Genomic DNA, 12619 nt, shown 5'->3' with positions numbered 1-12619 from the left:
GCCTTAACTGGATGCCAGAATATGGCCCACTTCGTTTCGGTGGCAATAAGTAGCAAGCATCTAGAAACACATTTCTTCCAATGAGGGGCCAAGATTTTAATTTCTTTCTTTTTTTTAAGAGCTGGTAAAAGCCCTGGTGAGTTCTGCATCACACCAGCCCTCTGCTCCTCTACCTGTCTCTGAACTGAGGGCAGGAGCTAGTAAAGAGCCCCAGACTGGGGAAGGAAGGAGGCAAGACCTCTCAGGGAACAAAAATACCTGTTTCTGCCTTCCTCCTCTGCCCAGTGGTACTGCAGACATGGATATTGGGAAGGAGAAAGAGACCCACAGCCCTGCCTCTGCCAAAGCATCCCAAGAGAGGGTCAGCAAAGAACACATCATAGCATGGTGTTCTTGGATCCCTCCAGAGCCCTATGTTCTTTACAGCTTACAGGCAAAGGACACCTTTCCAGATCAGAGGAGTCCCAAACCTCCCTTTAGTTTTTGTGAGAGCAGATGGGGCAAGGCAGGGGGACTCACTCCAGCTGGAGTCAGGGAAGAAGCACCAAAACAAGGGATTTGCAAGGGAGGTTTTGGTCCTTTTGGAGAGCAGCCTGGGTGCAGGGTGCCTAGCTGGGTGTCTGACCACTGCCAGCTTCATAATGGGATTTCTTCTTCAGAAATGCTGACCAGAAGAAAGCAATCGGATTTCTGAAGGATGGCTGCTGGCTCAGCCCTCACAACGCCTGGATGGGGCTGGCTGGCCAGGCCCCAGGAAGCTAGGAGGGGTGTGGGGCCAGGATATGCAGTGACCCTATGGGCTGCACGGTGTCCTGAAAAAGCCAGTCATGGCATCTTGAGCACCTGGCCCAGCTCTGGCCAAGGCAATAGCCAGGGGTGCTTGAAGCAGCTCTGCATCTGCCTGTGCCCAGAGTCCTGGATACCTTGAAACAGTACAGAGGCCCAGGGTGATGTCCGTATTAGGCTTGGCTACTATCCCCGTCCCCATATGGTGCAGAATTGGGGGTGCCAGGCTCAACTAGGGGTCCGAGGGACTAGAGTGGGGGATAGTGAGGGCCTGGACCGAAATCATGGGCCAACATGAGATGAGAGGGTGGACCAGAACTCTACCAGCCATGTCTGTGACAGGGAAGGACAGGGCCGGGAGGACAGCTGAACCAGGGTGGCCGGTCCGAGGATGCCGCAGCCGGTGCGGGACTGGACCAAGAGTGCTCTGCCCGAACCGGGGGTGCCGGGGACCAGTCAGTGATGCTGGAGACAGTGCCGAACCGAACCGAGGGTGCTGAGGCCCGAACCAGGACCGCACTGGGAGTGCTCCGCCGGAAGCAGAGGTAGAGGGTTCCAGACCGGGAGTAGAAGGAACGGTGCAGAGTCGGAATTAGGACGACGGGGTCGCACCGGGGTGCGAGGGGTGCCGGGAGTGCGGGGGGTGGCAGCGGCCCCCGCGCCTCCGGAGCCGGGGCTGGACCACGTGCTGCCCGCCCCGCCCCGGCCGCCGTCCCGCCCCGGCGCCGCCCCGGTGCCGCCGGCGGAGCCAGCACGGATCGGCCCAGCATGGAGGGGACGCGGTGCGCGCTGCTACGCCTCGCCGCTGCCTGCTACTTGCTCTGCGCTCTGCCAGGTATCGGGGGCGGCCGCCCGAGGGGTCCGGGGCGGAGGGGGACGGCCCGAGGGGTCCCGCCGTGGCGGGGAGCGCAACGGTGGGGACAGCCGTCGGGGCAGCGCCATGGCCCGGGATCCTCCGCCCGTTGGTGGGGCTGGGGGAAGGTCTGGGGAGCCCACCCAGGGAACAAAAACCTCCGGGGAGCAGCGCCCCGGGGCTGGCCCTGAGACTCGGGCGAAGTGCCCCCGGCCCCGGGCGCCGTCTCTGCGGCGGGCGGCAGGTAAGGTCGCGCAGGGATGCTCGGTGGGTGGGTGGGAGAGCCCCGCGCCGAGGCAGCAGCGAGGCCGCCTGCCCCGGCCTTGCCCATACAAGGCAGCTGCAGGCAGCGCTGCACCCCCGCCAGCGGAGCCGCGCCGGCTTCACCTTCCCAGCCCAGCGCGGAACACGAGGGGATGTTCAAGGAGGGGAGTCCGGAGGCGCTCGCACACCAGCATACAGCCCTGCGAGCCCCCTTTCTCCCACCCTGCAGCTCTTGGGTGCCTACGAGCCACTGCTGAGCTTCCCACCGAGGGTACCCCAGACAAAGCCCGCGCTCTGCCACCTCCCTGCAGGCACAGGGCGCCCGCCCGGTCATGCTGTGGGAGAGGAGGCGATAGCGGTGTCCGGGACGGAGCAGGAGCCAGACCCTGGCCCCAGGCAGCCTGTCTCGGGTTGTATTTCGACTCGGCTCCACGAGCAACATGTCCCCACGTGGGCAGGCGCAGTTGCAGCGTGGTGCTGACAGCCCCGTCCACCAACACTCTACCGAGCCCTGCTGCGTGGCTGGGAGCGTGCCCCGAATCAGGGGGCTGTCGTCATCCACCATGACCCTGGCAGTGACAAAGTCAGAGCTGGCATTTAGGGGCTTACCTGGGGCTCAGAAAGCAAATGTTTTTCCTCGTCTTTATGGCTGAGAAAAAGCCCTGGTCAGATCACAGCACTACGACAGCTGCAGACCAAGGGGTGATACACAGAAACTGTTCTGTTGGAACCCCGGTGTAGGTGTCTGTGGGGCTGAACCCTGGAACTGAGAGCAGTGGTCTGGCTGAGGTTTTGGGTGCTGGGTGAGGTTTGGCTGGGTTTGAGGCTGAGCATGGGGAAGTAGTTCCAAACCAGCCCCCTTTATGTGAGCAAAGCCTTGGGTGCTCCCTTTGCCACGGTGGCTGCACTGCGATGGGGTGCAGGGAGGTGACCAGCCACTGGCAGAGGAATGACTCGATATTTCCACTGTGAGAGGAGGAGCTCAGGGCTGCCACCGTCTGTATTGGCCCCATGTCTCACAGTGTTTCCTGGCCCCAGCACACTGGGGTGCCCCTAGGGAGTCCCCTTGCCCCAGCTGGCTCACAGAGGCTCTCTTGCTGTGAAGTCCAAGACTCACACTGCTGGGACATGCCAGAATTAAAGTTGCACTGTTTTTTTTTAGCATCTTTCATGCTTAGCATCTCAATCCCAAGTCGCTGCACAGCCTCAGGAAATGGGCTCTGTGCAGCTGGCCTGGCCCTTATCCTCATGGCTTTTGGGTCCATATGCTAATTGCAGCCACAGTTGAGAGAGAAAATGTTTTGTGAAAATAGATGCCATGGAAGAGATGCCAGCAAGAAAAAACTGCTTCATAGCAAGGACAACACTTAATGAGACACCAGAGAATCCCAGCATACAGTAATGGAGGGGAAAGGTTGGCCTGCAGATTGGCCCAAAAGTCGACAGTCAACCCGCCCATAACCAGGCTTGTCCCAACTCCACGAGCTGGTCTCTGCCCTGCCTCTGGCACAGATCTTCTTTGCTCCCCCTTCCAGCAGTGCCTGCTCCTGCTCCCCAGCCAGGTTTGCTGCGGGGCCATAGAGGGGCTCAGGCTGCCACATCCCCCATGCTCTGCCCACAGCAGCCTCTCAATACAGCCTTTCTTTGCTGCCTGCGGAAATCCACTTCCTTCAGCACCGTCAGCCTTACAAATAAAAACTTGAAGTAATTTTGGCCTGGGCATTTTGTTGCCTTTTCCTCCTGTGCTGAGCTGCCTTGCAAGCAGAGGGGACAGCACAGGGCTAGGAGCAGCATAAAGCCCTGTCTGTCAGCTGGCAGGGCTGCACACACAGGCGGGCAGTGTGTCTGCTTGCAGAGTCCCGTGGACAATTTGCCATGATTTTTTTCCCCCCTTGTTTGCCCAGGGTGAGGGGGAGTGGATGGATCCTGCCCCACCCTGGCTGGCTGGCTCCAGTTCTCCTGCACCTAGAACTGAGCCACAGCTCAGTCTTCTCCTCTGGGTGGTACCTCCAGCTGCATGGGGTAACGACCAGCCCTGCACCTCCTGTCCAGCCCCATCATGTCATGGCATTGGTCTTCAATGCCATTTCTGCACATGTTCTTCCCAAACCCATATGGGGTGAATCATGGCTCCCTGCGGCCCTTCCAAGCCCTGACCTGCTGGGCAGGGGTGAACCACGCACTGCCTTCATCTCCTTGGCCCCATCTCTCCTGGCAAAGAGGAGCAGAGATGATTTAAAGCAGAGGCCCTTCTCCCTCCTTCTGTCCTTTCCACTGAGCCCCTCTCAGTGGGCAGATGCAGTTCTTGCTGCAGCAGTTTCCACTGCACAGCCTTCATTCTCACCACACTCTGTGGGGCTCCTCTTGTGCGGCTCAGCATTGCTCAGGTCTTAGGCCATGTCCTGAGGGTGCCACTCAGGTGTGACCCCCTGGGGCCCACCTGGTGTGACCTAAACTGCCACTGCTCAGGGCAGGATGCATCCTCCAAAGCCCATGGCCCATGAAACCAGCAGCTACACAGCCAGAAGGCTTGGGGGCTGCCTGGGGCTGGGCAGATTTCCTGATGTCCAGACTCCCCCCAGCTCACTGTACTGGAGACTAGACTCCCTGCTGACACAGGGCTGCTATTAAGGCAACTGGCTAATTAATTTTCTCCTAATGACATGAGTGTTTCCTCCACTGCAGCTGTGACTCCTGAGTTAAGCAGGGCCAGGGCTGGCTGATGCCAGAGCTCCCTGCTGTTGCTGCATTATCTGTGCTACGCAGCCTCAGAGAATGGAGGATTTCCCAGGCCCTGGGTACTGTTCATATCCCCAGCAGTCTCTGGGCAAAGAGGTCTTCATCCCTTCACTGAGGGATTTGCCTCACTGAAACAAACAAGATGAGAGGCTCCTGGGCACCCTCTTGCCAACTACTGGGCTTCATAGGTATATGCAGCCAGGGGAAAACAACTGTCTGGTGTGACAGAGGTGGCTGAGCAAGGCAGCCTGTTCTTCCCTTTTGTTCTGTCACAGGATAAGCAATTTGGAGATCTGGGATAAGCACTCTTGCCTTTGAATGGGGATTAGTGATGGACCTTCATTCAAACCTGTGGAAAATGGTTTCCTGCATCTCTCCCCACCCTGTCTGGGTGAGCAGGGGTTCATATGGCAAGTCTAGGCAGAGCATGCCACCCTGGGGTGCTGCATCCTGCAGGCAAGTCCTTGGGCTAGTGCTTCCTTCTCAGCTCAGGGTCCATCACCACTGCATGCTCTGGGCATGTCTGTGCTGCTTTCTGGGTTTTCCTAGTACTGAAGAGCTCATGCTTAGCATTTACAGTGCCGTTTCCAGGGCTTCTCATCTCTGTTCTTGTAACTCTTGCTCAGTGTGGCTCTGCTATGCCAACATCAGCTGGTTGTCCCCATTATAAATGCAGTGCCATTAAACAAAGTGGTAGCACTGGCACACTCCTGGCTTCTTTTTTTTGCTCCCCAGGCACTCAAGCTTGAGGCCTGGCATCTGCAAACATCCTGAGGAAGCATCTTCCTGCCTGCCTGGGCAGGCCAGATGCTAAGCTGTCCCTCCCAGCGCCATGTTCACTCAGTGCCCCATATCTAATCAGAGCCCCGTCTCGTGCTCAGCTTGCGGCCACCTGCTTATCTTGGTCAGGAGACCTGGGTTCTATTCCTGTCCCTCACTGCAACCCTTGCTCTGCAGCAGGCCTGGCCTGGCCATTTTCCAGGGCTGCGCTGGGCGCTCAGCACCCCCAGTTCAGCCCCCCGCAGTTTAGCTGCCTGCTTAACAGGCCATGGCTCCACTCACAGAGGCCATGTGGGAATTAACTTGTCACCATGCAAGAGCTCTGCTGTGGTCTCCATGTGGGCTGCAAGGTCCTGTCTGTCCCTGTACCCATCTCTCAGGATGGGAACGGTCCTGGCATCAGCCATGGCAGGGACATCACTGGAGCCTGCAGCAAATGCAGCCCGGTGGCATCCTGCCTCCACCGGGGTCCTGCAGGGTATCAAATGGGAGCTGATTTACAAAGTAGTTGCCCTTTGTACCGGATCCAAGCCTTGCTTTGTTGCAATGAGGATGTTTGCTCTACAACATCCCTGGTTGCATCTGGCACCTACCTGAAAGGCTCTAGAAATCTGTTCTGCCACTTGGGGCTTTTTTTATTCCAAGCTCTGAGTTGAGGAGAAGAGGTCAGGCTCAACTGATATCTCAGCAGCAGCTACTCTGGTTCTGCTTCTAAATGAAATGAAGAGCCTTGAGTTGAAATCCCACTCCATGGTTTTATTTGCATTTACACTCAAGCTCTTTTTCCTTGAAGAGGTTGTTTAATTACCGTTGGTTGGTAACCATAAAGATGTAATAACTGGCAACAAAAGATAATTTCTACACTTAATGGAGTACTTTGCTAAGCAGAAGGATATACTGTAATTGCTTAAATACATAGAGGTTGCAGCTTAGACTGCTACTTTTCAAACAGTGCATTAACTTTGCATCTTACTAGGTTGTTTGTGACTTGAGCTGTTACACTTAAGTGGAAATCAAATTCAGTTCATGCACAAAAATAGCATTTTGGAAGGGCTTGGGTGCCTTTTCAATGAATCAGAGTAGTGGTGTGACATGTGTTCTGTAGGAAGCTGATTTAAGTGAGGTGCTACCCACAGGGAGTGACAGCCTGTGCAGGAGGGTGCATCCTCACTAGGGAGTCCTGCTCCCACGGGCACTTTTTCTGAAATCCTCAGAGGATCCTTTCTTGTCTTCATGCTTAGCTCCTGTCTGGGTCTCTGTGTGCCCCTTCCAGTGGTGCCTGCACCCTGCTCCCCTGCTCTCCCTCGAATCCCAGCAGCCAGCCTGCTGCTCTCTTCCTTACGTTACATGGCTCTCCTACATCTCACTTGAAGAGGGATTTTAGAAACGGTGGTAAAGCCTATGGATTGGAGTGAGGTTTGTGCTGGTCCAGCTGAGGACCTGTTCTCTCTGTCTTGTTTTACTTTGAGAAACCAATAGTTGGTGAGGTGGCTGCAGTGGCAGAGGATGGAGGAGACTTCTTACTGTCCTGACGCAGCAGGGATGCTCTGCCCTTCTCGTGCACACTTTCCTCAGCCCCTCATTTGGCCTTAGGCCTGAAACTTGGGCAGGGAGTGGAAAGCAGGAATGGCCCCACCTCCTGCAGAGCTGGCTTCCTTTACTCCTTCCCCTTATGGCATATTTATACCGTGTCTGCTCTGGAACCGGTGGGAGCTCAGGCTGATGTGTAGAGGTCCCTCAGTGCTGTCATGCTGGGCAGAAGGGGCTGAAGCCGTGGGCTAATGCTCAGAACCCTCCCCTCCCTTGAGGAGCCAGGAGCGTTTCCCACCCTTGTTCAAGTCAGGGGCTTCTCGTCTGGCTGCATCCCTCCTCCCCTGGGGGATGTTTCTCTTCCTTTGCCCCTCTCATTTCCCAGACAGAGGTCACTGCAGTCAGCACTGTCTGATGGGAGCTGCTGCTCCAAATCCACCAGCCCTGCACTGATGTGGCCTGAGATCACTGATTCTCACCAAGCACTGACTGAGCCTAGTGGTTAGCACAGACATGAGGCAGGAGCAGGGCTGTAGCCAGGGGACCAGCAGCCAGCTCTGCTTTAGCAGGCACTGCAGTGTAACCAAAGCAAACCCACCTATGGTTGCCTGTCAGGGAAACAGAGATGCTGTTATTATCAGAGCTGTTGCTTGCAGCTGATGCCACTTCTTCAGTTGCTCTACTATGATGTTTGCTTTGTTCTAAGGGTGACTGCACCTTAACCAACTGTCAGGCCTTGGAGGATCCCAGAGAAGGGGAAGCATCCATACTAACTCCTTCCCTTTCCATCTGAGACAAGAGGGGTATGGTTCCCTCTTGTCTGGAAGAGCCGATGATGGTGATGTCTTAGGTAATGCAGCAACAGCCTTCCTGGCATGTGGTGCAGGAAGCAGAGCTCCTCCAGGAAGACGTCAGAGTAACGAGCTCTGACCTGCGTCTCTATAAGTAACTGATAAACAGCTAAAAACATCATTGCTCAGTGACTAGAGCCGCAGTGACAGCGCTGGAGCTGCTGTTGGGCAGCAAAGATCCAGAAGAAACCACAGTGGCTTGACCCTGGAGGACCACAGCTGGTGTGGGTTTGCAGGGTCTCATCCAGCACAGCCAGGCACAGCAGCTTCGCGGCAGGGTTGTGTTCTCCCCACTGTACTGCAGGGTTTGCACCAGGGTGGGAACGAGTTGCCTGGGTGGGTGATAAAACTATGGGAAACAAAATAGTGGTACTGCAGCAACAACGTAGCAAAGACGTAGTAAGACCCTGTCTGGGAGAGGTTTTATTTTAAAGCCAAAGTAAAACTCACTAGTGCTTGGGCTTTTAAGACCTACATATTCACAAGCACCAAGTTGCACCTACCTGGTACTTCCCCAGGTGCTTTGCTTGATGACTGTGCTGCCTTTGGATGGAGGTAACAGATGGTGATAGTGCTCTTTTGTCCTTCTGTCCCGGAGTGATCAGGATTTACTCACTGTCTTTTGTCTCCTTGCCCATCTTAAGGCTCTTGCTTTGTTCTTTGTCTTCCCACCACCATCTCTTAATGGCTGGAGTCTTTTGTGTTAGCCTGGTTTAGGCTCTCCTTTGTTTGCTTGCGCTGTGATGTGTTGGGCTGGATGACCTGCTAATCCAGGCGCAATCAACACCTGCCACGCTCAAAGGCAGGGCTCTTCCTGCTCCATACCTGCCAATATTAACATCTCTTCTGCAATTCCCTACAAACCAGGTTTTACACACCACAGTGCTGTGTTAGACTAGACCCGGGCCAGCTGCTGCTACAGCACCAGCACAATGATCTGGCTGCATTGCTATAGGATGCAGGGCCGTAGCAGCCCATCGGCCTGGGCACTACCTCCTTGGCGGTCGTGGACACCAGGTACTTCTGGGGGAAGGAGCCAGGTGGCTATTTATAGAGAGAAGAGTGTGGAGAAATCCTACTCCCAGTAGCTCTCCCTCTTGCAGACTGTTAGAGCTTGTCCTTATTTGCAGGGAGGGGGGAACCTGCTTGTTCCCACAGTTCATCCTGCCCCACAGCCCCTCCTGGCACTACAGGGAGATGCCTTGGCATGCAGGGCCCAGACTTGTAAGCCTTCCCCCTGGCTTGCTTTCCTGGTCAGAAATGGGCAAGCCTGTTTCAGAGGTGCTCAGGCCTTTGTGCAAGACAGCTCTCCCCAAACTTTTCCTCTGCTTGCTGCCCCACGGGAGGCTGCCTGGGGCACAGGCCAGCTATTCAAACCAGCACGTAGCCAGGCTCACCACTGGCTCGGCACCTGGCCACCACCTTTCCTGTTTACCCCATGGTGACAGTGAAGCTCTGTTTGCTGCTTTTCCTGCACAGGAGCAGGTAGTCAGGTGTTTACAGAAAGAGCATCTGCCAATGCCCAGCTGGGATCCTTCGGTGTTGTCCAGCACAGGATCTGGAGCTGCTGGGATCTCGCCCAGTGAGCAGCACTGAATAGCAACGGTGGGTTCAAGGCTGGAGACTGTCACATGAAGAGCTGTGAGCTTTGGAGCCTGATCCTGAGAAACACAGTGCTTAGCTCTTTTCCTTCTGAGTCTTACTGGTGTAAATACACCCTGCACCTTAGCTCTGTTTCAGAGAGCAGCTTGCTTTGTTTAGAGGCACATTCTGGCCGTGGACTGCTGGATCCAGGCAAGGCCAAAGGGAGCATCACTTTATGCCTTCAGTCTTCAAGTTTAAGTCGCCCCAGCTGGGGCTCCCCTGGAGAGCTTATTCTCCAAATGTGCTGAGCTGGGTTTTGCTGTCTTCTTGCATGTCCTCCGTGGCAGCCCTCTCCTGGGACTGGGGCCCTGGGCTGGGGAAGCACAGCTCTGTCAGGCTGCTTCAAGGTTTTGAATTCTCCAGCTGGTCAGGGTACTGTAAGGGTCTTCTGACGGAGATGTATTGTGTCTTTTTTTAGGGCCTGTTAAGTGCTGTAGCTGGAAAAGAACTCTGATAACTGTGTCCATTCTGAAGAGCTTTTAAAAACAGCTGGGATTTCCCCAAAGCCTTAGTAAAAGAGTGGGCTGCTCTGTTGGTGGATAAATGTTTCTTGGTCATGGCATCTGCCTCCCATGCTTCTCTGCTGTGGAAAGAGCGGGCATGAAGATGGATTTTCTTTAACACCTTCCTTTTGTTTCCTGTATTTGGCTCACCACACCTCTGTGGCTCAGGTAGAAACTTTAATGGAAGTCGTTAGGAGGTCCATCCTGATGTGGCTGCATTTCTGTTTTATTCCTGGTTATGCCCTAAAAGCCCTCACAAGATCCACGTTTATGAACAGGCACTGTAAGAGCCCTGTGGCTTTCCTCCTCCCATGCTGCTGTCACACTGTCTAGCAGCTGTGGATCCAGGGGGGATCCTTGTTTGCTGCAGGTCCCCATGAGGAAACCTGGCCCTGTTTGCTGTAGTGGAAGTAGCTCCCCATTTCTATGACAACAGGCACACTTTATGGTGGTGATGTGTTCATAAATAGCTCATGAAGGCGGCTCCCGAAGTACACCACCAGCTCTGTTAGCTGCAATACTCTCTTGCTACCCACTTCACCTTCCATTCCAGCAGCAAGCCCAGAACACTACTGAGATGACTAGCAAGATATGTTTTATCCTTGCCACCCACACACTTTTTAATCTCTCTACACTCCACTGATAATATAGAAAATAGAGTCCATTTTTTTCCCAACTTGTGTTTTTTCTGCACCACTTCTGAGTCTCAATGAACCAAGGAAGGCTTCTCTAAGTTTCTCACACAATCAGGTCTCAGGTGGTACTTAATAAAAAAGTCCTCCAGAAAGGTTTAAAAGGTAATCTGGGGAAGAGGGATTAGTGATGCTGACTCCACAGAACAGGAACAGAGGACTTGAGAGGGAGGAGGATAAAGACAGGTCTTTCAGAGCAGGTCCCCGCCTCAGTGAGGACAGAGGAGCTATTTGAACGCCTTCCCCAAGTGTGAACCTGGACTGGATTTGGAGTTAAGGGGATGAATATGTTCAACTCCTGGCCGCTTTCTCTATTTCTTCTCTCAGTGTGGGATATCTGGCAAACTTCTCAGCATTTCTTAACTCTGTTCTGCAGGGGAAGGACAGAAGACAGCAGAGACCTTGGTGACACCTTCACCTTTTCTTAGCACAGTGCTAACCTCACATCAGCCAAGGCAAGACTCTGACTTCAGTCCAGTGACTACTAACAATTCTGAGACAGGCCTGGAGAAAAACCTGACTGCTGAAACACTGAATGCCACTGGAGCCCACACTACAGATGTGGAGAATGCCTCCATCCCTATCACCCCCATGGTAGGCACCAAGGCAGAGACGCTGCCGGCTTCCACCACTGCCAGCCCTGGAGACATCACACGCACACAGCATGAGCACCACAATATGAGCTTGACAGGCAACAGCAGCACTGGAATCTCCTCCCCTAGCCCCTCTACCAGTACTCTGGAAGGAAAACAGCCCAACCCCGAAGTCACAGAGCCCTTCAGCACAACAGAAGAACTGGATGATGCTAGCAGTGCAACACCTACGCTTCCTCTGAACAGTGTGCTGGGTGAGGTTTTGCCTTTACTGCCTGTACAGAAAGTCCTGCCCAAAAAATGCACAACCTTTTCTGTGAACTCTCATGGGAGCTTTGGAAGGAGGGGGAGAAGGGGGAATGAGAGATTAAGTATAGCCAGTTCAGTGGGATTGAGTCGCAGAGGTGCTGTTAGTTTGGCATCCTCTATGCAAACCCAGTTATGGTATTGTGCTGGCTCCTTTCTGATGAGGACATTGACTGTGGTCAGGGAAGTCCTTTACCTGTGCCATCCAAAACAATGTGCTTCAGCAGTGCTGCCCAGCTGGGCATTTCCTGCATCAGGGCTGGGGCAACCACAGGAGCATTCCCTGCTGCCTGCAGAATGGGGCAGCATGCCTTCCCTTAAAATAAAGCATGGAGATGGGCAGGCATAAACATCAGCCCATCCATCCCTGGGTAGCCATGGAAGGCTGTACCCTACCCTCAGATCCCTCTGGGCAGCATGGGGACTGGCTATAGGGTCTGCAGTCCCACTCTCACCCACCTTGGGGCCTGCCAGACAGTCACACATCCCTGATGCAAGGCAGGCATTGACTGACCATTGATTTGCATGATGTTCATGCACAACTGCATCCTTCACCCTGGTTTGTGTCACAGGGTCCTGCTGTTCTGTGACGCGCAGACACAGCCTCGGGGATGGCTGATACCCACTGCCTTGGGCAGCCCCCTATAAATGCTCCCTGTAAGGAGGGATGAAAGGCCTTTCCCAATCTCTTGCTCTGTGCTGATCCCCAGCTCTATGCAGTGCTCTTTGAGGCTTCTCTGCTTGTCCTTTGTTCCCATAGAACAGGACTTGAGAGCCCAGCTGACAGTGCAGATCGTCACATGTGAAAACCAAGAGGACTTTCTAAGCACTGTGCCTTACAATGTGGCTCAGCTGTAGCTGTGCTGTAGGACATTCTTGTTTTTCAAAGGGTTGTCAGTAAGCTTTTCCTATAGTCTCAGCAGTTTTCCTTACAGCCTTGCTTCCATCTCATCCAGTCCCACAGAACAGTGCACTTGCACTTTATCCCTTGAAATAACTGCTTGTCCCTGTTTTGCAGCAACAACTAACCGCTTTCAGCTGGGGCCTTCTAATGGCCAGACTGTGGGGACCACAGCAA

General features: G+C 54.4%; 1 protein-coding gene across 1 annotated transcript; it reads left to right on the top strand.

The window, feature by feature from the left end:
• Positions 1–298: 298 nt before the first annotated feature.
• On the top strand, positions 299–12399 carry LOC128897561 (uncharacterized). The gene is made up of 5 exons (XM_054165540.1): positions 299–361; positions 1129–1331; positions 1383–1621; positions 11019–11489; positions 12302–12399. The coding sequence occupies exons 1-5, from the start codon at positions 299–301 to the stop codon at positions 12397–12399; spliced, it is 1074 nt and encodes a 357-aa protein (XP_054021515.1).
• The last annotated feature ends 220 nt before the right edge of the window (positions 12400–12619 follow it).

Source organism: Dryobates pubescens, chromosome 11, assembly GCF_014839835.1.
Source record: "Dryobates pubescens isolate bDryPub1 chromosome 11, bDryPub1.pri, whole genome shotgun sequence".
Lineage (NCBI taxonomy): Eukaryota > Metazoa > Chordata > Aves > Piciformes > Picidae > Dryobates > Dryobates pubescens.
Note: the sequence above shows the minus strand (reverse complement) of the source record. Positions and strands in the feature narration are given on the sequence as shown.